General features: G+C 40.6%; 1 protein-coding gene across 2 annotated transcripts in view; it reads right to left on the reverse strand.

The window, feature by feature from the left end:
* Nucleotides 1-459: 459 nt before the first annotated feature.
* TMEM132B (transmembrane protein 132B) overlaps nucleotides 460-22703 on the reverse strand; it is a 226095-nt gene continuing 203851 nt past the window's right edge. For both annotated transcript variants that reach the window (XM_051634326.1, XM_051634327.1), the window contains 4 exons: nucleotides 15093-15298; nucleotides 8930-9203; nucleotides 7371-7562; nucleotides 460-6327 (listed from right to left, as the gene is read on the reverse strand). In XM_051634326.1, the coding sequence (XP_051490286.1) occupies nucleotides 5173-6327; nucleotides 7371-7562; nucleotides 8930-9203; nucleotides 15093-15298 (1827 nt within the window). In that variant the 3' untranslated portion in view covers nucleotides 460-5172. The remainder of the gene's footprint in view (nucleotides 6328-7370; nucleotides 7563-8929; nucleotides 9204-15092; nucleotides 15299-22703) is intronic.

Here is a 22703-nt window from a genome sequence, read left to right on the forward strand (position 1 = left end):
AAACTGAGGCTCAGTTTCCTGCTTCAGCATGAGCAAGATGCTTCCCTAGCTCTTGTGATGAGGTCAGTGGTCACTTAGTAATTTTGAGACTCTGGTTGTACTGGGATCAGGAAATTCAGAACACTGGATCAAAAATCTGACCTATGATGATTCACACTGGAGAGCTAAAGGGAGAGATTAAGTTTGTTACCTTTTCCTTTAAATCCAAACACATTTCTACTGTACTTTGCAAGACAAGGATAATTTAATATGTTAATCTGTTCTTTACATTTGGTGCTGGGAAAGGATCACTCACTGCAGGAAGAGAGGGCCATTTGCAGGGAAGGTTGGGTGAAACCCTTGGAGTACGTAATTTGTGTTGCTTTGAGTAGGGAGGCACATGAACAACCTCTGTGGTGGTGATCCTGTTCACATGGCAGTGGTACAGAACCCTCAACCCAATCTGCAGGTCACCTCGACCACTATAAATGCAAAATGGTTTAGTCAGTTTAGGAAAGAATCACATGAGCATGATGTTTATTTCTCCAGCAGAATCGTTTTCCTTCAGTCTTTCAGGTGCTTCTTTGCTGAAAGGTGCAGTCTGTATTTCAGACATCTTCCTATAAGAAACTTTTTTTTTTTTAAAGGGCACATTTAAAGATGAAAACTGAGGCTTGAAGAACTTAATCAGCATACACATTACACAGATATAAAAGTCCTCTTTCATTGTCTTAACTTACAGTTTATTTTGTACAGAATTCATTATGTTATACATCTAAGACTTATTATATTGTATAAATATCTCAGGTGTGATGTATATACATACTCAGTGTTATAGATTCAGCAATTAATGTATTCATTTCACAATACACTATAGTGTATTTCCATGTAGTGCACATGATTTATATTTCAGAAAAGAGCACACCCGCTCTGAAAAATTGGGCTTTCATCCCTAGGGCACTCTGCCTTGAAATACCGGGTTTCCATCAGGTAATGGACTGTTTGTCCTGTGTCATATGGCTGTAAGATTTGCTTGTACCTTCCCCAATACTAATTAAGAAACAGCAGCTCAAAACATGAATCTGTGTGGTTCTACATCAAGAGGAGAGCAGGACACTGGTTTCCCAAGTTCTTATTAAAATGGGAAGGAAGGCATAGACAAGCCACATGGAGCTAGGCTGGGTGTGATGGCCACATTAAATAAAAAGTTCTGCACAGATGAGGACAAGCTCTTGCTTCTCCATTCTCTGCATGCCAGTGTTCAGCTGCTGTAACTCAGCTCTGAGTGGAAGAGCTGTGGGTCTGGCATCAGCTTGATTTTGCAAGTTCAAAAACTCCCCATGTGCTGTTATTCCACTCTTGGCTTACAGAATCTTTCCTGGGTGTCTCCTGGTACATGTGTTGATACTGCATGGTGTCTTTCCTTGACAGCAGGCAAACAAACTTGCTCACAATCTCTTCTCTATAGAAGCTGTAAGTAAGATGTGCTGCTTGCTCAATATTAAATTACAGGTGTTGCTTTTCCTGGGCACCTACGGAAGCTTGATTCTAATTAATCTGTCATTATAATTTCAATTTTCTTTTTGTAGACAATTCTACTTTCCTGCATCCATCCATATTGTGCCTTTTGATTATTTGACTGCCTTTGCTTTTTAATCTCAAAAGCAGAGATTCCTTTTATCAATGTATAAATGCTGTTCATTTAACAGCAAAGCAGAATATTATATATTCTGTGAAGAAAATACTTTAAAAGAGCAATTAAAAAATTCAGAAGAATCAGAAAATTGTGGGATTTAAAATTACATTTACTTAAAGTATGTAATCATTTCAAAACTAAAATTTGATATTAAAAAGAACTGATCAACTCTGAACTATATTTTGCATCGCATATATTAAAATAAATTTTATAAAAAGTAGCATAAGTACTTAAAGCAGCACAAATCCAGAACAACTCCACTTTATTGGTGTTACCCCAGTTTTACTGAGAATAGAATTCTCTCTTCCCACCTCTTGTTTTTCATGTTGCCATTTTTCCATGTAAGAGTTTTCATGTAACAACATGTGAAAGAAAGTTTGTATGCAGTTGTAGAATAACTCTCCATGCCTCGTTGCCAGATTTGGGGAAGGGTCTTTTTGTGGACAGCTGTATCTAATGTCATTGTTTACCTGATCACAGTGGAGGGTGAACTCCTTTGTAATGGGCTGTATTTGTAATTTAACTTTGGGATAGACATGTGTATGATGCCTATAGCTACAAAAGTCCTGACTCTAAAGCAGCCCCACATTCAGAGCCAGCTAAATACTTTACTGTAGAACTTCACTGAATGACTTCCCAACCATGCTGAATGCGAAGAGCAGCTAAGCTCAGCTCTGAGTCTGCTGGCTCTCAGTGTGCTTCTGTGGCACCAACTGGGCTTGGAGTTAAGCGTCTGCTGGTGTACTCAGCAGAACAGGGGCCACAGTGAAAACATGGGTCTGGGAGTCCAGTGCTGTGAGATCATAGTTTCGCTGGTGAACTGGTGGCCATCAAGTCAAGGGAGGTGATTCTTCCCCTCCACTCCACTCTCACGAGACCCCACCTGGAGCACTGTGTCTTGTTCTGGAACCCACAACACAAGAACATAAAGTTCTTGGGGTGAGTCCAGGGGAAGGCCACAAAGATGATCAAAGGGCTGGATCACCTCTGCTATAGAGACAGGCTGAGAGAGTTGGGGTTGTTCAGTCTGGAGAAGGCTCCAGGGAGAACTTACAGTGGCTTTCCAGTACCTGAAGAGGGGCTACAGGAAAGCTAGGGAGGGACTTTTTACAAGGGCTTGTAGTGACAGGTAATAGCTTTAAACTGGAAGAGGAGAGGTTGAGGTTAGACATTAGGAGGAAAGTCTTCACTGTGAGTGTGGTGAGACCCTGGCACAGGTTGCCCTGGGAAGCTGTGGCTGCCCCATCCTTTGAAGTGTTGAAGGGCAGGTTGGATGGGGCTTGGAGCAACCTGGTCTGGTGGAAGGTGTCACTGCCCATGCTGGGGGGGGGGAGGGTGGATCTAGATGGTCCTTAAGGTCCCTTCCACCCCAAACCATTCTGTGTTTCTATTATATGCATTCATTACACCAGTTGTGTGGTTGCCCTCTGCAGCTACCTTCAGGAAGTTGTTTCATCTGATTTCAATACTAGATTTAGTTGTGGTTGGTTTATACTCATATTTACTCTTGTGTAAACAATACACTTCATTTATGGTTGGGCCAAATACAAAATAATGTGTTGGGAAGAGATGTCAAATTATAAAAAGGGATTTTTATGTTAGTGATAAGGATTAGAGTAGAAATTATTATGCTTTTATGAGGTCTGGATCGTTTAAAGAGGAGAGAATGTTTATTAAATAACCCAAGATTTCATTTGATGCACAAGTGCTGCATCCCTTATGAAACAGAAGCATCTCTGTGGCCTATTACTTTCTCTACCTAAAATTAGGTTATAAGAGCTGCCATCCCCTCCCTATGCAGTTCAGTGCCAGCAAACATAAGTCTCTAGTCACTTTTATAAGCCTGGTGCCCTCACTTTCTAGTCTCACCACTGAAATTCTTCTGTTTTGAGCAGTTATACTAAACCTGTGACCAGTTGTGGATTATGATCCAAATGCAGAATTTTCCACAATTAAGGTTGTCTGGTCTGTTCTAATGTCATAACTGAATCATAAAATTTAAATCCCATCTTGATCTACCTAAAATATGGGAATGACAGTTTGCAAGGAAGTTGTAATTTGGATATTGTGTTTATTGCACGGGATCCATCACAAGAAGATGTGCTTTGTTGGTTTTGTTAAGTATTATGTAGAGTCAGTATTTTTCTAACTGTAATTTTCAACTTATTGCAGTCATCCTTCAGTAAAAATGTACATGTAATGCATGTGAAATGACAGATCTGAATCTCCAGCATGTTTGCCTTGTTAAAATTGGGAGCAGTCATTTTATAATGTGCCTAGTGTGTCTTTTCTTTCATTCTTCCTTTTTAAGTGAAACATGGCAAAAAGTTTTTCTCTCTACCAGCCTTAGGTCAGAGATGTTTTAGACAAGGTCTGGGTTATTAACCGTTGAGTATGGATTTCTTTGTCCTGCTAAACTCTTCCATCAGTGTGCTGATTAGTACAGAGTACCAGTGACTCCAAGCCTTTGCTTATTTGCCAGGAAATCTCCTTCCCGTTCTATGCATTTCAATACTTCATTTGCCTTTCTCATTCTGATAAGGATGTATAGTCACCCAAGCTGCTGTTTCAACAAAGCACTTTCCTTTGAAGCATGTGCTGTTTTGTTGCAGGTTACTTTTTCATGTTAGCAATGACAAAAGTAAACCCAGGGCTACTCCTTGGTTTTTATTTTCCAGGGTTTATTATTGTATTTACAATTCCCTGTAAGAAGATACAACCCTTTCCCAGTAAGAGTTCTAACACCTTTCTATGTTGCAAATACTAACGACCCATATACCCAAGGGAAAGAAGATGATCAGTGATGAAGGAGGTATCTCTAGGGGCTGATGCAGATGAACAGAAAACTTAAACCATTATAAATATTACTGTACTGCACTTTGGTACAACGAAAAAAAAACCTTCAAAGAAAATAGTTAATGTTCCCTAAGTCAAATAAAATTCATAACAATCGGAAAGGAAATTAACCACATGGGGGGTTTTGTATCTGTAAAAAATAATAAGACTACTTGGCTGCATTGCACATAGGCAATAAAATTAGATTAATTCAGATCCCTTTTACAGTAAGCCTCCTTTCAGGCCATAAGCAAGAAATGTTCACTGTGCTTTACAAAGGACGACGACTAGAAAAATCAATGCAAACAAATATCCCTTTCTTTTCTGATTCACCATTTATCATGAGAGATGACAGACAAATGAAGTCTCCTCTGAGTCTGAGCGTAGTTGTATTAGCATTTTGCTAGTACCAGGCAGTATACAAAAACAGCCATGGTGTGTGACACCTCCAACACCTACAGGTAGCTGTTTTAGGGGCACATCCTGGTTTGTGGTGAAACAGGTTTAACTCAGCCAGCCTCTTGTACCTGCTCAGTGATACCAGGTTATCATCTCAGTAACTCCAAGGTTGGACTGTCTTGTTCCTATTGCTGACTGGACTGACTGCTCCACCATCCATAAACAGAAGGCATAAAGGTGATTACAAACATAAGAAAGTAGTTTTACATATTGTCTTGCAGTCTTTCCATATAGTCCCTAAGTTCCTTGGAATCACCAAGATTCATATCTTGGCATACCCATTTAATATTGTCATCACTGTCAAATAGAATTGAGTTGGTGTAGGGGCCTCCATCCTCCGGCAGTATTGTTGTATATGAAGTGAACTTTACTCGCTTCTGCTTTGGCCCAGAAGGATTTATAGGTTCACTTTTAACTTCTTTTTCACAAAGGTACTCAGAAGATCTGAGGATATGATTATGAAGAGTCTTCTGAGAACTCCCATTAAGGAGAAAGTTGCTTTCTTCAAACTGCATTCCTCTGTCGATCATGGTGGTGCACTCCTCTGATGGGAGCGAAATGTCAACTGGGTTTTCCAGCAGTTCAACCTCATTTCCAAGCCAGACCCAATCATGGGAATGGGGGATGTTGCCTTGCTCACTCACAGCAAACCTTTTATGCCTGTACTTCCAAGCAAACGCCACGCAGTTAATCAAAAAGACCAAGATTGCTAGGCAGAACACACAGAGCAGGGCATACATGCCAATCTCCAGATCTGTTAATCCTCTTGAAGTCAATGTGAGATCGCTGGGATTGTTTTCTCCTGGTATTTCTACTTGTGCAGGGAAACCTGTGAAGGCAGTTGGGCTATTCTGGAGCTGGCCATCCTCCAGGGACTCCTGATCAAGGGGAGACATGAAAGTTGTGCTTTTGTTTGCATTGTCCTCATAACTGGACACGTCCTCGTGGTTCTTGGACCATTCTTGTGCTGTCCTCTCTTGTTCTGCAGGTTTCTCTATAGAATTGCTCACATGGCTTTTAAAATCTCTATCCACATCATCTATGTCATTAGAGCTTCCTTTTTGGTCAGAATCTTTTTGACCAAACTTCACTTTTACACTTCCTTTCCCAACAGCCAGAATGCTCTTCCTCTTAGTCTTCTGACACGTCTCACTGATGACCATTTCAATTTTAATCAAAGGTCCTTGCCCATCCCCTTCCGCCACGACCCCAGGCCATTTGGACTGAAGGTTTTGGTGTGCAGACACTACCATCTCATCCAGTGAAGTGATGGTGATGGAGAAGTCCTTGGAGTCATAGATATCTAATGGTGTCACTGACCCATCACTGAACAAAATCCAAGCACTGACTATGGCTTCCTGGGGGGAAAGGGAATGAGAAAAACAAACAATGGGAAAGGTAAGAGAGCGCATATCAGATATTCAGTTGTTAAAATCTGTTTGATAATGGCAGAATAAATACACAGTTTAACTTTGGTTTATTTTGTTTTGTTCTGTTTTTTAAAAGAAAATCAAAATATCTGCTTCACTTCTCATTTTCCTCTTGCAGGTTTGTGTTCTCTAGGCTTAGGCATTTATCTCATCTTCGGGAACTATCAAAGACACAGCCATCTAAATTTAATAAAAGATGCATGAAAAAAAGCTGACAATTCTTTTTTCAGTCTGAAGCGAGAAGCAGAAGAATTTTAAATTTTCTGCGATGCTTTCAAATATACAAGATTATGTGAAATACACAAATGTGATTGTAGTCCTTTCTGGAAACTAGAGAAACACTCACCAAAATGCCGTTTTTAAAGGATTATTTGGCCAAAATGGTTTGTCTTGTTACTGCAAATTGCTAGTGCTAAATGATAGTCACACTTTCTCTAGGGAACTCTCAATTCTATAATGAATACAATAAATAAAGACATACGTACTTAATTCTGTCGTCTCGTCAAAAGCTATTGAATTCCTCAGATGATACAGTTCAAAGTAAGCACAAACTCATCAGATTTCAGCAACACAGATCATGAAAACTTCTGTGCATGCAGCCAAGAGGTCCTTTTGGCTGCACTGACTTTGTGAGACTATCAAGGTATGGGGTTTCTCCCTCTGCTTACATAGCTAAGCTGTATTTTCCCATAGAAAAGGTGTACATTACGCATGCACAGGTATGTCCATGACATCCTGTGTTGTGCAGGTCTCCATACTAGTTATGAAGAGTTCAGTTGTCATTCTGTGTGGGTGTTTCCACCTTATAGGAGTTGGTCAGTAAGATGAGCAGCCTTTACTGTGTGTAGTTACTGCTTTTCACACAGCCATACATTATATGTGCTGCCTAAAAAGTACAGCAAGTGGCTCTTCTCCAGCTTCTGACAAAGCACAGTAAGCAAATTCATTCTATATAGTATTTTGGATCATACCTGTTTTGGAGTATGAAGGATATCATATGCAGAGGTGGTAGAAACAAGAGCTCTCTTATTTCCTTTGCTGATTTGTAAGGAGAGAGACAAGCCTGAAACTAATTGTACTCCTAGATCTGTAATGGTTACACGGTCATCTAGAACTATCACTGTCTTCTCTGCCAAGATGGAATCCGAAAGAGGTGACAGAACCTTGAAAGAGAAATCAAACAACTTGCATGAAACAGCAACTAACTGTGTTGTAAAGCAAGATTATACTAATCAGCATAACACTTCAGATTAATCTCAGGTTTGTCACATCCCATTGTAAACTAGAACTGATGTTTCCCCCATGACATGCCACTCGTTTGCTGCTATATTACTTTATTTACAAAAATAATGTCATAAAACATCCAACTACTTCAAAATTGCAGCTTCATCTCAACAGTGGAGTACAGATTTAACTAAATGGATTTGGTTTTCAAAAAAAGGTCACTTTTATGTGTTCCATAAAACCTCCTCCGAATGCAGCATAGCACAAGACATACTGTAAGACACTGATCCATGCTGAAATTCAATAAGGAAAAAAGTAAGTGTACAAAGCCTGGCTGATAGGAACTTGGCCTGATGCCTTTATAGGGACAGAGGACCTAAATGAAATGACAGTGAGATTTGCAAAAGGACTTTGAAAATCCCACTGAGGGCCTATCTGCACTTTCTAATGCCAAAACAGTCCTGTCAGTTTGCTCTAAGACCTCGTTTCTGACATGCTTAGAAGGAGACAGTCATCTTTCTACTGATGCCAGAAACAGCTCATTCAAGACCAAAATATTTGAGGAGCAATTTGTCAAAAATAACATCAGCCATCTACAGTGTAGTTGCCTTCTGCTCTTTTATAGTCACTTCAGAAATCCCTTGACCTCTGCGTGATGTTTGTTTTAGCTGAAAGGAGCTGAGCCCTAAAAGTACCTGTTTCTTTGTGTTGCTTACAAAGGAAATTTGGTGTGACTGGACCAAGACAGATGTTTGCAGTTAGTAAGAACCTCAATGCTTTTATTCCTTATTTTGATTAAGAAATACACATGAAGCTGGACAGAGACACAGGTGGTGAACATGAACATTCTGAAAGGTTTCTGAATATTCTGTGTCCATTTTTTGTGTTTCATTTTGTGAACATAAAGAGACTGATTATTCCAAGATGTTTAAGCATAGATGCATGTAGATCTTTGGCAAAATTTCCCAACAGCTAGGTTCATCAGGTCCCACTTGAATTAAGCTAGTTGTGTGCATCATGTAACCTGTCACACTGTTTAGAAAATCTCACTGTGTTTCCAGTATCATTAACACGGATAAATCCCTTCAGAAGCTTCACCTAGAAGTATTTTAAGGCAGTGCAAATAGTAAAAATTAAAATGCATTCAGACTTGCTTTTGTGTTTAGCATGTAATTTTTTTTGAGCTTGTTTTTTGTTGTTCTTTTTGTTTATTTTTTCTGAGAGCAATTAATGTTATAAGCTAACTAGCTATTGTGTTTGTGCCTCCAGGACTCCACAGAAGCTGCAGACACATCTGAGGCTGTACCTGGACTGTGGTGATGCCATGCTCACGACCAACCAGAACTCGGCCATCTTGAAGCTGAGCAATCCTGGGTTCTTCTACCTTCATGAAATCAGTCACAAGGTCAGTGATGTCAAACTGCCACTCAGAGCCTAGCATATAGGTCAAGTGGCCTCCAAACTCAGATGATTCAGCTACAAACTGTGTGAGAACTCGCACCATGGCGTGCTGATACTGGAGGGTACAACCTCTTCCTTTTTTCTCATCATCTTCTTCATCCTCACTGTCACGGGTAGGCCTGTAAATAGATCCGGGTTGGTTAGCTGCTGTGTAACAGCTTCACTTGCATGGTATTTTGAATAGATGAATATTATCATTCTTTGCTATCATGGGAGAAACAGGAATTCTGATTTTGGATGTGTAAGTTACTAAGGATTCCCTGCTTAGATAATGCCACTCCACCTTAGCCCACATCTCTGTCTCACAGGTTCTTTAAGCCCTCTCTGCATTTAAGAAATATACCACGATTCACCCTAAATCTCACAGACTTGATGCAGGTGTGTGGTATATTTGGTCACGTCAGGACCACACAAGGCTTCCAAAAAGCCTAGTGAGGCACTTCAAGTTACCACTTGGGACATCAGCTACTCACCCCATAGAAACAACTGCAGCATTAAACACGTTTTCTTTATCATTTTCTAACTGTCTGTCCCCCTTACAAAATATAAGCTGTGACAAAATATCAGCTTTCATAAGCCTTATGTAAGGGCTCACAGTGATTTGTACATGCGAGCAGTTCTGTCACACCTCACAGAATTTTGTCTGCTTTTAAACCCAGTTTCCCTTCTTTGGGTTTAGGTTTTTGTTGTCCTTTTTTTTTTTTTTTTGCTATTGTTTACTCCTTGGGACAAACACATGAATTTTCTTGTCTCTTTCAAGTCAGGTATTAACCACCAGGTGGTCACATTTTTACTCATTATGCCCCCATGCTGTGGAATTCATGGCTCAGAAATAATTTGCCTCCCTCCTTCACTTACTTATTGAGCCTAAAGCCACCTCTATAGCAAGGGTAGGAAATACAGGGCCAGCCTCTTATTTTTCACAGTGTTTTAGGAAGCATTTTTGTGTTTACTGTGTTCCTTTATCTTCTGCTTTGAACTGTAACTATTACAAAACAGAATTGCTTTTGTTGTAATTTGTTTTATGACAAAGCTGGCAAACAGTAAGCTGAAAAAATATCTAAGAAAAACCCTTATGCTCTTCAAAATGATAGAAAGTTCTGGTGTTACAGAATCTAATACACCTGAAATACCTTTTCAGTGCATCACCTGTTAGCTGAGTATATACATTTGACCTCAAGTAAATGGTAGTTGGCACAACGTTTTGGGTTTTGTGTGTGTAAAAAAATATGAGTTGTAGGAAACACCACCAGAGACAAGGGCACAGAGGGAGCACTCTGGCCCTTCTTACTTGCCTTCAGACTGTATGGGCAGCCAGTACTTCTGACTACAAAAAGATGATTCAAATCCAATTCTTTCTTTCTGGTATATGTAACAAACAAAGGTTAAGGGCTCCATTTTGTTATGAAAACATTTAAAGGTGTTTGTATACCCCACCTCAGAAATGTATGGTTTCTATTGCATGCAAATGGAGAACATCAGAACAGCATCCCTACCCCACTGTGGGCAAGGCACTTTCTGAGTGCAAAGTAAAAAGTGAGGTGTTGGAATTTTCAGTATGAGCTTTACAAGTCTGCTGTACCAGCTCTAGTTCATTCTTTTTTTAAACGAATTACCTTCATTTCCTCTTCAAAGCCACAAATCTATGATTCAGTTAGTAAGCGCATTTCAGTGTTTTGTCTCCATGGGCACAACAAAATGTTTGAGATCCACTTTAAGATCTTAAACTTAAAACTGTTTTCAGTAGGCTTAAAATCCTCCGTTAAGCAGTGAGCTCATTTTCTTCTTAGGCCATGTCCTCATGAACATGAGCTACTGCTGTATATTTTGCTTTTTTCCCCCTTGGTCCTCTCCAAGGTTAGCTGTGGATAGCTCTCAGAATACTTCTTATCCTCCACCCTGCTGCTTGGCAAACTTGCTTGGAAGATATTTTGCTTTTCTGGAGTGAACCAAGGTTGCCAGAATTACATTTAATTTACATTTCACACAGAGAAAGCCTTTGCCAGAGAACTGAGTTAAAAGAGCAGCCCTGTTCCGAGGGTGCCTGCTAGCACTGATGTAATCACTATCTGTCAGCTTTCTATTACAGACACTGTGAGCAGTTTAAGTATGTCTCTTTTAATTTGCACCACTCTCAAACCAGGCATCACATTCTTGGGCCAGATGTTAATTTTCTTTTAAAAAACCCCTAAAGAAATCATTTTTGCTGGTTTTGAATTTGAAATACTCATTAAAAAGAGTCATGTATTTAAAAAACATTTGCAACAGCCCTAATTGAAAACAGTATCTATTTTGTATACAAAATACAAGCCACTAGAAACTGATTTAGTGGAAGCTACAGAAATAAGTTGCAGATAGCTCTACTGACAGTTCAATAACAAATGCAATTTGGTACCTTTACAGATCTTGAAAATACAGTCTACCTGTTATCAAAAATCTCTATGGCCTTATCTCCATAGGACATTAAAGTCAATTAACCAAAGGAATGAATTTACAATGTGTTCAAGCTTTGTCTGGATGTTGTTTTTCACAAAGGGAACGGTTTGAACCCAGTTTCATTTAATGCACCTTGAAGTGTGGCTTGTGTGTGTGTGTGTGGCAGCATTCACACACAGCTTTAACTAAAGCAGTTTATCTCTTCCTGTACTTTCCTGCTGCTGTCTGTGGCAGAGCCACTACCTGATTGCTCATCAGGTTGCCATTGATGAGCAAAACCATGGCTGGCTGCACTCTGTTTTGGAGGTTTTGAAGGTTTATTCTACTCAGAGGTTTGCAATCACCATGATTTAGCAATGGCTTGGTCAGCTCTTTTTCAGAAAGGCTGGATGCTGGGGAAAGGCCAGTAATCCATGTGCCTGACCCTGAAGCATATGCTGGAGTCACAGTGTGTGATGTCTGCTTCCCTGGGAGCCTCAGGAAAACAATATGCTTATCCCAGTGGCAAATATTTACTTAAGTTTCCAGCTTGTTCTGTGGGACTTTAACCATGCAATTCCTAGCAATGCAAGTTGAAGCCACTCATCCTGTGAAAATGTATGTGCATAGAGCTAGAGCAGGAACTACAACAAGCAGGTAGTTATTTTGCAGGTGCATGAAGAATCAAAATAAATGTTCTTGTTAGACTAGCAGAGTCTGCCTGGACCTCTTCTACACTCTAATATTTGACTTTAATTTAAATATACACCTTTTGTTTGCTGAGATTGTGGGCTTTTTTGCAGCCCATTGCAGGAGCAGAGTTTCTGTTGGCCCAGGCTAGTTGGAGGACCATGTACCATGCATTAGTCATGAGCTGATCCATGGAGCTGACTTTCATCTGGAAAGGGAGGCACTCTGTATCTGCAGTAGCACACACCATAGATCAAGCTCTCCTCTGGAGAATAATAAAAGTTTGCCATATATTTACAGGCTGATCTGGTAAATTGTTACTGGTCTTGCACAAGGGAGACTATTTTTTTTCCCAGTTTCTAACATAAAAGCAGCCTGCTGCTTCTTTCTGTTCCTATAGCAAATTCCTGCTCATACAGCAGTTCAACCCAGGTGAAAGCCAACACAGTTCCAACTGAGCTAGGCATGTGGCACTTGTGAAATGTTTGTCAAGACTCTGTCTCTTTCATTGCTTTGTGGCAATTATTCGAGATGTTAAGTAAACAAACATGTCTGTAATCACATGTATTTTATAATTACAAACATGACAGGGTTTATAGGGAGAAATAATACATTTTATTAAATCAACAAACATCATTGGAAAGAACAGATGTGAATTGGGTCATATAAACACTTTTTCAGGCCTGAAATAGAAGCAGATATAGTGAGATGAAGAACAGCCATGCTGAGGCAGTAGTTTCACAAGCATTTATTTTGTCAACAGCACCAATAAAAACATTTAAAAGATTATTGTAAACCCAGTTATATTTTGCCATCTGGCTCAGCCCCTCAGACAACTGCAGCAGCCCAACCACGCTGAGCATGCAGGAACGAGGCAGTGGGGGGAGCCAGGGGAGAGGAAGGAAGAAGGTTCAGAGGTTGCTGAAGTGTCTCTGTGCAGCCCCTGTAAGAAATGCTCAAACATTTTACCTTCTGGGTATTGATGAACTACTTCATAGCACTGTTTAGTTCTTGCTGAGAATGGAGTGGTGTGAAAATACCAACCACAGTGGATAGAAGGAGAGTAGAAAAGTGTCTTGTCTGTGGTGAGCTTGGAAGTGAGGAAGACACATTAGAGTCCTTCCATGACTAAACCTGAGGACAGTGACCCAGTTTCAGCTGACCTGTAGGCCACGTGGAGCTGACCCTAAATTAAAGACTGCCTAAGCCTGTTACAGGGGCTTTCAGAAGAATCCCAGAGTTAGATGCCCTCTTCTTTTCAAATTGGTTTTCTTTGAGGAAAGATATCAAAAACCTCATGGAGACTGCATGGAAACTGGCTCTTAACAGGAAAATGAATTTGGAGCAGTACAGTGCAATGGCTACTAATCCTGCTGGGAAATGCTTGGATTTGGGGTTTGTTGTTTTTTTTAAAGAGTAAAGCATTCTTATCTCTCTCTAAAACCTGTTCTCAGGAATCCCACATGACGACCTTCCACTGTCCAGCATTACCCACACCAGGAGGGCACTGTGAAGAATTACAAGCTGAGCCATTGTTCAGAGTAAGCAAATGTGGCCTTTGGGATCTATCACTGGAGGGGGATTCAGGAAACCAACCTGCAGCTCCTGACTGCAGTGCAAATGTCTTGTGTACTTCAGGTCACAGTTCTACAAAACTCATCATAAAAACTCCCTGGTGTTTAATTACTGGGAACCATAGAGTTATGAAGGAGGTGGAGGTATAAGCAGATGAAAAACTAAAGACAAAAATTTTACAAAATTAAAGGAAAAGCCACTAAATCTCAGGTAAAACTCATTTAAATCTAAAGATAAAGGAAATGTAAAAACCTTATGTACAAAGTAAATGTCAGACTGACCACAACTGATGTTAGTCCTAGATTGCCTATTGATTTAGAATACCTCCAAAGTTAAAAACATCCACACGAATGTTCCATAAAACAAGAGAAAATGCATTTCTTGTTCACACAGGCATGGGCTGCTGACACACACAATGTCATAAACTACCAGCTGCAGTTCTGGGGAATGATACAGCATCCATACTTTCTCTTCATCCCTTCATGGAAAATGCTCACTGAAGATGTGCCAGCAGTTCAGATGCAATCTGAGCAGCAGCAAACTCACACCACTTGCCAGCCTGCAAACAGAGCAGACTCTCGAGCCATTATCTTTATTTCAGCTGGCCAAATAAATCAGAACGAGACACCGGGGGGTAGATTTCCAGCATTGTGTGTAATGGGTTTAGAATCAGAATGTCCACGACCATTAACCACAGCTGAATGTCTTAACACACTGAGTGAGCTGCTGAAAGTTTACTCCTACAATAAACATCAGTAGCCTAATCCTGCAACCTTTTACTCAGCAAAAGCCCCACTGGTTTTAGTAGGAGCTGCCCCTAAGGGAGTGCTGCAGCACTGAGCACATTACAGACAGAGAAAGGTAAGGTAAGTGTAACTTCAAGCAGCTAGCATAGGTTCATTCATCACCTGCCACATGTCTTCCTGCCACAAACTTTGCCCTTATACTCCTGCCAGTGCCCTGACTCCCTCTTCAGCCCTATTTTATTTAGCACTGTCAAATATCACACACACTCTTACATACAGGATGTGAGAGGTCCAGGTCCTTTCCCTCACTTTTGCATACTGGAGCGTATGATACAATTTCCAATTGTGTGGAATTGATTAATGCTCCAGGCAAAGCCACCGACTCTTAAACTCTACAGATCAGGATTAAACGTAGCCCACTGATACCATTTTTGGATGTTTTAATGAAGCCAAAGACAGAGTGTAAAGCTAATGTTACACAGGAGAGTGTAGATTCTGAGAAATATACTCTAAAAAAGTGTTGTTTTCTAAAGTCAGAGGCCCTGGGCATGTGTCTGGAGTGTGCCAGTGCTGAACACATACCTCTTGTTGGCAGTGACAGGTATCCTCCAGCCTTTGATCTGGCTCAGCTCTGTGTCAGAGATCTCGATCTGCAGCGGGAGCCGTGGCACCCAGACCGTCACTTCTAGCTGCGTGGTAAAATGCTGGTAAGTGAAGTTAACAATAGTATCCACTTTGCTTTTCATTTCCTTGCCATTAACAAAGATGGAGTCACACCTGTCAGAAACCTTAAAGGAAAAAAAAAAAAAAACTTAATTAGGAAATGAATAAAAAGTTCCTGAGGAAGCAGGAGGAATGATACACATCAGTCCAAAGAGAGCCCTGATAATGTGAGTTATGCATATTGTATTTTCAGTTTTCTAATTAGAAAAAAACAGAGTTAAATGGACCCCAGGGAAACAGTTCTGTTTTCCTCAATGGATACCCTCAAACTACAAAAATAATGTAATATTTTTATATAACCTATGTGGATCTTTTATACTAGGCAAATTAAACTCTTCATTAATCAAATGCCATGTGCCTCAAAGTTTATGTTTACAACTTGCTTAAAGAACCTGGAAAAAATGGGGCCATATGTTAGTAAGAAAAAGACTGACTCAGAACCATAAAAGAGAGTCTTTTCCTTTTTCTGTGAGTGCTGTAAAGCTAAAAGACAAAGATCCCCTTTATGGCTCCTGAGCAGAAGTGCAGCTAAAGCATTAATTTTTAGAACTTCCCAGCAATTGTTTTAGCAAAATGTATTCATAGTTGCCTTGTGTGATTACCTTTAATTACTGCTAAAGCTAGCACATGGGGTCTGTACTACAGCTCATCTACCCTCTTGGTTTCAGGGATCCTTTGGCACAAAATCAAGGCCCTGGACACAGATCCTGGTACTATGAAGAACAAGAAATGGCAATGCATTTGACCTGCATCCTGGAAAGACAGAACTCCTTCTTCATGAGGTATAGTTCATTCATCTATTTATGAATGCCTGTGTTTATACTTTTAGACTACATATCTAGATAAACATTTAGATTAATGTGTTTATATCCATGTATTTATGTACATGCATATGCACTTGCATTTGTATCTATAGACAGCTTTGCTTTCTGCTTTGAAGGAAGAGAGAGGTGAGTCTCCACAGAGTCCATGTACCACGGATTTAATCTTTAAAACAATGGCTTTTGAAGGGTAGTTTTGTCACTGGAATGGACTTTGTTCTGTTGTGAGGAGTGTTCTGTGTCATGTTGTTTAATGAATTGGGAGTCAGATCTGAATGAATTCTGGCTAAGCCAGTGATTCAATTCTGGTTTCCTGGAGTTACTGAAATAACTCATGTAGACTTCAGTAGGGAATATGTTGAAACACAGGTTAGTTTTGCTCTGCAAATGTACCTCAAATCTTTTCTGATATTAACAGGAATTAGGGGTTACTGAGCCAAGAAAAAGTACATCAAATGTGTAGCAGCCTTTTTTTTATTTCTCAAAGGCAGTCCTCCCACATGACTTTGAAATTAAGTCTGTCCTGCTTCAGGTCTCATATGGAATAACATTGTTTTTCTCTTGAGCTGTTAGATGGACAGTACTTGAGTTCTACTCTCATATGAAGCACACTTAAATAACAAAATTTTGCCTAATGCCTCTCATAATGCTTTTAAGATTTAGGACTATTAAAAAAAAAAAAAAAGTCTAACTATCTGACACAGAGCTTGAAAAATACTCCAGGCTCAGGAGTATCACAAGTGAGATGGAGCATACACAGAATCTTTGTTTCCCCCTCATAATGTGTTACAAGTGTCTCAGCAAAGTTGAAGGACATTAATCAAGACCACTAATTGAATGAGCAGTTTTGATTCTAAATGATAAAGCCTACATCTAGGGCGTTTTGTGAGAATTAAGACAAGACAGAAATAATTAGGAACATTCAAAAAGGAGGGATAAACATTAAGATCAGATCAGGGGAAGAACTAATATTTGACATGACAGCAGCTAATATTTTAGATTCTCTTGCTGCTTAAAATGTTCTTCTCAGCAGGCAAGAAAGGTGCTAAATTAGGCAATTGAAAGATGGATTTTAATTGTAGCTGTAAAAATTTCAAGGTAGCCTTACAAATTTCTCAGATTTTATGTGTAGCTAGAGTAATTCAGTCATTTATACACTGACCAAGAGGTAGGTATAAATCAGTATATATAACTATGCTATAAAGTTCACCCCATGGCCTTGTGTAGAGCTCAGAGCTCATGTTTCACTTAAGTGTATCTTCCAGGAGATAGTCCAGTCTTTATAAAAAAACTTAAAAAGAGACATTATTGTTGTTTCAGTTCTCTATCTGGAATTTGGGTTAACTCTATTAGTACAAGCAAACCAAAGAATTCAAAGGCAAACTAAGTTTGTGCAAATAAGGGTGAAAACCACAGCAGTCAGCTAAGTCCAGCTGAATCCCATGGTGAAGTGTGTGAAGCCATGACCCCTGTTAACCATTCAGGCTAGAGAAAAGCTCACCTAAGGAAGCCTCTGCTACACTTACACCCATTTGCTGCCAGGTTTCATTCACACCTTAGAGCAGTTGTTACTTGAAAGTCAATTTGAGTTCATCTGAAGGAAACAAGAACCTTGAGCATGTATAGAAAATGCCCAGCACTCCTATTTCAGTTGGGATCTCCTCCAGACCAAGGATAAAGAATTTCATCCAGATCTCAGATGAGAGCTGTGATTTCATGCTAACAGCACTCTCACACTCCTCTAAAGTGAAGAGGGAATGAGAAACACACGTTGAGCTTTGGGGATTTGCTGCCAGCTGTATTCTCTGGCCAATGGCCTTCTGCAAAAGTTCCCCTTCACTTTCTGCTCTTTTAAGTCTGCTTTAGACTTTTCTAGTCACACTGGCTGCCAGATGCTGCAGGAAGGGGAACTCCTGTGACCTGCTGCTGGAGCTGTGGGAGTATGTGCCCGTTACAGCCAGCAGTGCTCGGGTTGGCCGTGGAGCGAGCTCTGCTGCAGCAGGGACACACAGGCAGGATGACACTGGCAGGTGACTTAATCCATGGATTTCTTTGAGCTGCTGGTTCTGAGGGAACAAAGAGGGGAAATGCAGTTAAATCTTCCCTGCAAACACTACACAGTAAGGAAACACAGCAAAAACTTGTAACTGCCACCCTGTCATCTAAAATGCACAGAGCAAGCCTGTTCCTAACAAGTCTGTCCCTACCCATTGTCTGCTGCCTGACAAAATCAGAAAGTGCTCTTTGAGACAGTTTGCAAGTAGGAGGGCAGGATGGCTGGTGATGTGCTCTGGTATGCAGGTCAACAGCAAGAGAGCTGCAATTAACCTCACCAGGCTTTGAAGCAGGTGGTTGGCTCCAAACCCCACAAGTACTTGTGAAAAGCAGTTTGCCCTGTACAGGTTGTCACAGCCTTCTCATTTTAGACTCATCCAGTACAAAAGTAACTAGGAGTCCAAAAGAGTAATTGGGAAACCATTCAATGTTTATTAGGTCAGCAAAGGATTACACAGCCTTTGGGTGAGCAGGTAAACCAGAGGAAATGTGAACTGACAAGAAACCAAATAGTGCCTGCTGCATGATTCATCTTTACAGTTCAGCATTGACTCCAAATGTCATACTTTACCCTCAGCTTGCAGGTCACTTTGCAAGGAGACTGAGTAAGACGTAACAGAAAACAGTTGCAGTCTGTGTGCCTGTTAACCACCCAGGAGTTTTTCAGTTGAACAAGCCTTTGCTGCTAAATGGCTGATTGGCACAAACATTTTTTCTCCATCACTTTTTTTTTTTTCTGGAAGGAGAGAGCAAGATGGCTTCAGGAGAGGCCAAGCACACAGGCAGATGGTGCAGCCTTCTTCAGTGTTGCAACTCTGGTTTTTCAACAGCAAAATCCAACCTTATTGCACTCCTTGCCTGAGACAAAGCTATTTCTGATGTCCAACATACAAGGCAGAGCCCACGATCTGGCCTGGCTGCAGTCACCTAAGTCCTCTGCAAACCAACCTACTCAGCCCTGCTCCTGGGAGCCAAAGCTTTTGTGGGAGAAGAGGTAGGAATGCTGGAGCTGCAAATTGCAGGCATTTATGAAAGGTGAGAGGAACAGCACACGGTGAATGTGCAAGGGATGCAAAGTCTCCTTATTGTGGCTAAGGCTATAAAGAGAAAATTGTAACAAGATTGTAATGTGAATTGTGCCTGGAGTAAATGGCTCATTCTCATAATAATCTTAAAGCTATAATTTTGTGGTATTTCCTGAATGCCTTCTTTTCCACCTTTTCTGTGGCATTGTTCTGGCTTTGTCTTGTTAGGCCATTAGGAAGGACTTGCTGAGCTGCCTCAAACCCTTATGTTGTGTGTTTTTCTTCTGCCTCTTGTATCTTTTTATATGGCCACAGCATGGCTGTATCAGGTTTTCATCCTGTTTGGATTATTATGTACTTTATTTTTATTATTGCTACATGTTTGCTGTAGAGGCACAGTCTGAAATTACTTTCTCAGCCTGAGCAATCTAGCTTCATGTTCGGGTAATAGTTGAAGACAAAAAGATGGATTATTCTTCTTCCTACCCTCTTCTTTCTCCCTCTTTCAAACAGCTACCTCTGAGCAGTCCCTGGCTCCTGTCCCTTTCTGCCCTGCACACTGAAGCCATTGCTGGAGTCCCTCCTAAACCACAAAAGTGATGGAAAGATATGCCTCTCAAGATAGGACTTGAGACAAATAAACAAAGGGTTTTCCTAAACCCTTTTCAGCTAAAAAATGCTGGTTTTATTTAAATTCAGAATTATGCCTGACAGCACTCGGTCTAGAAAATGTTAAGACTTCTTGTTTTGGCTGTAGTTGTGTCTTATGTTACGACGTGCTAATTCTTCTTGTGCACGATATTTGCCTATATGCACATGTCGAGTGATAACATCAAAGTAGAAAATTTCATTAGATTTTCTTTCTCTTTTAAAATTAAAACTAATTGTCCATGGTTGAATTACAATTCAGCCCCAGAACAATATACTGCCTCCTGTCAGGCTTGTGTGGCAGACAGTCTGGTGTCTCACCCTGTGCTGTTAACTGCAGGAAGAGCTCTGCAGAGCTCTGCTGGGCCAACCCATGAGGCTGCTGTGTGTCCCATCCAGACACAGCTCTGCTCACACACTCCAGGGCCAGGAGCCGTGTTGGCCACCAGGACCCAGCCAGGTGAGAAGCACCCCATGAGGTGCACCCCATGAGGAGGAGAGTGCCTGTGGGTCCGATACCCATGCAGCAATGCAGTGCAGCTTCCAAAGCTGCACTGAATATATCAAGGCACCATCTGTGCCCTGTGAGGCTTAACAGTGCATTTATCTCAGCCTCTTCCACAAGCAGGGTTTTTTCTGTGCAGTTAATTCTGGCAGTAGTTGTGCTTCCCCCTGCCCCAGCTGGTGATGTGTACTGGGGTCTGCAGACATTGTCTCCAAGCAATTTGAGGCAAATGGTAGATTAAGAATATACAGAGTAAAGGATGGCAAATTACATGATGCTGAAATTGAAACTAATGAAAACAGAAGTTTTATTCCCTTTTAATTTTACACATATGCAGAATAGTCTTGGAAGTGTCATTTTTAAAACGTTCTTTTCACATTATTTTGATTTTATTGGCAAATCACTTTTCCAAGTACTGTTCTCTGGAATAGCTGCTGTAGCTTCAGACACAAGGTTTGTCTATAGGAATCCCTTGAGATACATTCTAAGGTTTGTTTCCTACTTAGAAACAAGAGCAAGACTTTAAGTCAAGTACTCCCCATCCCATGTGTTTGATATGTGTTTGCTTTTCATCCCATCAGTGAATAATAATAATGTTAGATGGAAACAGTATAAAAACTGTGAGTCAGTGCAGTCCAACAGCTATACCTAAAATATGAATCTAACTATTCCCACACACACCACCAGCTTTCACTGGAGAAAAATGGAAAACCTGAAATATGTCAAGATAAGCCTGAAGCATTTCTAATATGCTGTTCATCTTAAGTAGCCTTACATTGCAACATCTACCAAGAAGAAAACCACAGAGTTCTGCACCAAAAGAAGAGGAATCCCTGATCTTATTGTTTGGGGAAATTTGGATGGGGTGGGAAAGTTTGTTCAGCTGCTGTAGCACTGTGGTAACAGCCTGTCACAGTCACATCATGTCAGCAGGAATATTGTTGTGTTTGGGTATTTTCAGTTACTTGTACTTTTTTTAATTACCTAAAGACTTGACTTGATCTTAAAACTACTGAAGTCAATCCAGCTGAATTAAGTGGAGGATGGTTAGCATCAAAGGCCAGAGTTTTAGAGGGTAGCAGGCATGTAGGTGGAGATTTCCAAAACCACAGGAATTAATCAATTTGGGAAATCCAGGCCATTTTTAAATTAAGTTTTGTAATGGCCATTCTTTCCAGTTTACTGTTTCAAATGACTAAGGTGGGAGATTCAAAACTCATGTCTGGACTTCAAGGTTCTCTCATTAGAGATAGAAGCAAAATTCCTTTGTCCAGGAAAGCAAAGATGTGGAAAACCAGGTAACAAACTGAAGTGCTGTGTGTTCAAGAGACATGAAGAATGTGATGGTCTGAGCAAGAGGCTTGTGGAGGGGATTATCAGTTACACAGATGCAAAGAGCTCCACGTGGACAACTTGAGACCATTTCAATAGCAGCTCAGCAACAGTGCAATAGAGTTGGTGATACCCTATTGTTTTATTGAAGAAGTCTGCCCTTTTTCTCTGTAGATGTCACTATTTAACACTACTGATGAAGAGAAGCAGCATATTGGGGGAGGAGGAAGATGAGTTCAGGTACAGCTTGTAATGATGTGTGAGTAGTTGAAGTTTTATAGCGTTTTTACCTTTTAACCCTCATTGAAACGCACTGAACTAGAGGAAAGGACAGCATGGAAGATGTTAACATTTTGGTTTAACAACAGAGACAATTGCTATGGCTTAGAAAAGGTGCAATGATCCATGAATGTACAATGAGAATGTAAAAACCTGCTGTACTGAAGTGTGGACTATTTAAAAATTGTTGATCTATGCACAATTATTGAACAACACATGAGATCTGCCAGGATTTCAGTCCCAGGTGCAGAGCAGCTGCTCTCATTCACTCTCCAGCAGGCCACGTAGGGGCGTTCCTGCTGGAGATGATACGTTTGGCGGGTGCACAGGTTGAAAGGAGAGGCCCAAAGAAGGTGGGTGTGCTTGCAGACTCCAGCCTGCTGCTCAGCCTGAATTCAGGCTCAGTAATAACTGCTGTGCATCCACGGCAGCCTGTGCAGCTGCCGGGAAGGGCAGATGCTCTGGCATTTCCTTCTTATTGATTATGTAGAGTGAATACTGAAAGTGGCTGGGGGGCTGCTAATAGCAGTACATGGTGGCTGCCAAAATATTCTCTGCTCCATGCACCACATTGCTTTTCTAATCAGATGAGCTTTTAACTGCACTTTTTCTACAAAAATCAAGCTGAGGAATTCTGTTGGAATTTACTGTTTCTGCTCTCTCCACTGATATATCATCAGCATGTGCAGATTAAGAAAAATAGGTCTTTATTAGGTCAAATCCATGGCCATATTAAGACACGGGTGTCTCTGGCAGATAAGAGAATGCTTCTGTTCACAGTACCTGGAACAGACAGCGGTTGGAT

Source organism: Apus apus, chromosome 16 (genome assembly GCF_020740795.1).
Source record: "Apus apus isolate bApuApu2 chromosome 16, bApuApu2.pri.cur, whole genome shotgun sequence".
In the NCBI taxonomy this organism is placed as follows: Eukaryota; Metazoa; Chordata; class Aves; order Apodiformes; family Apodidae; genus Apus; species Apus apus.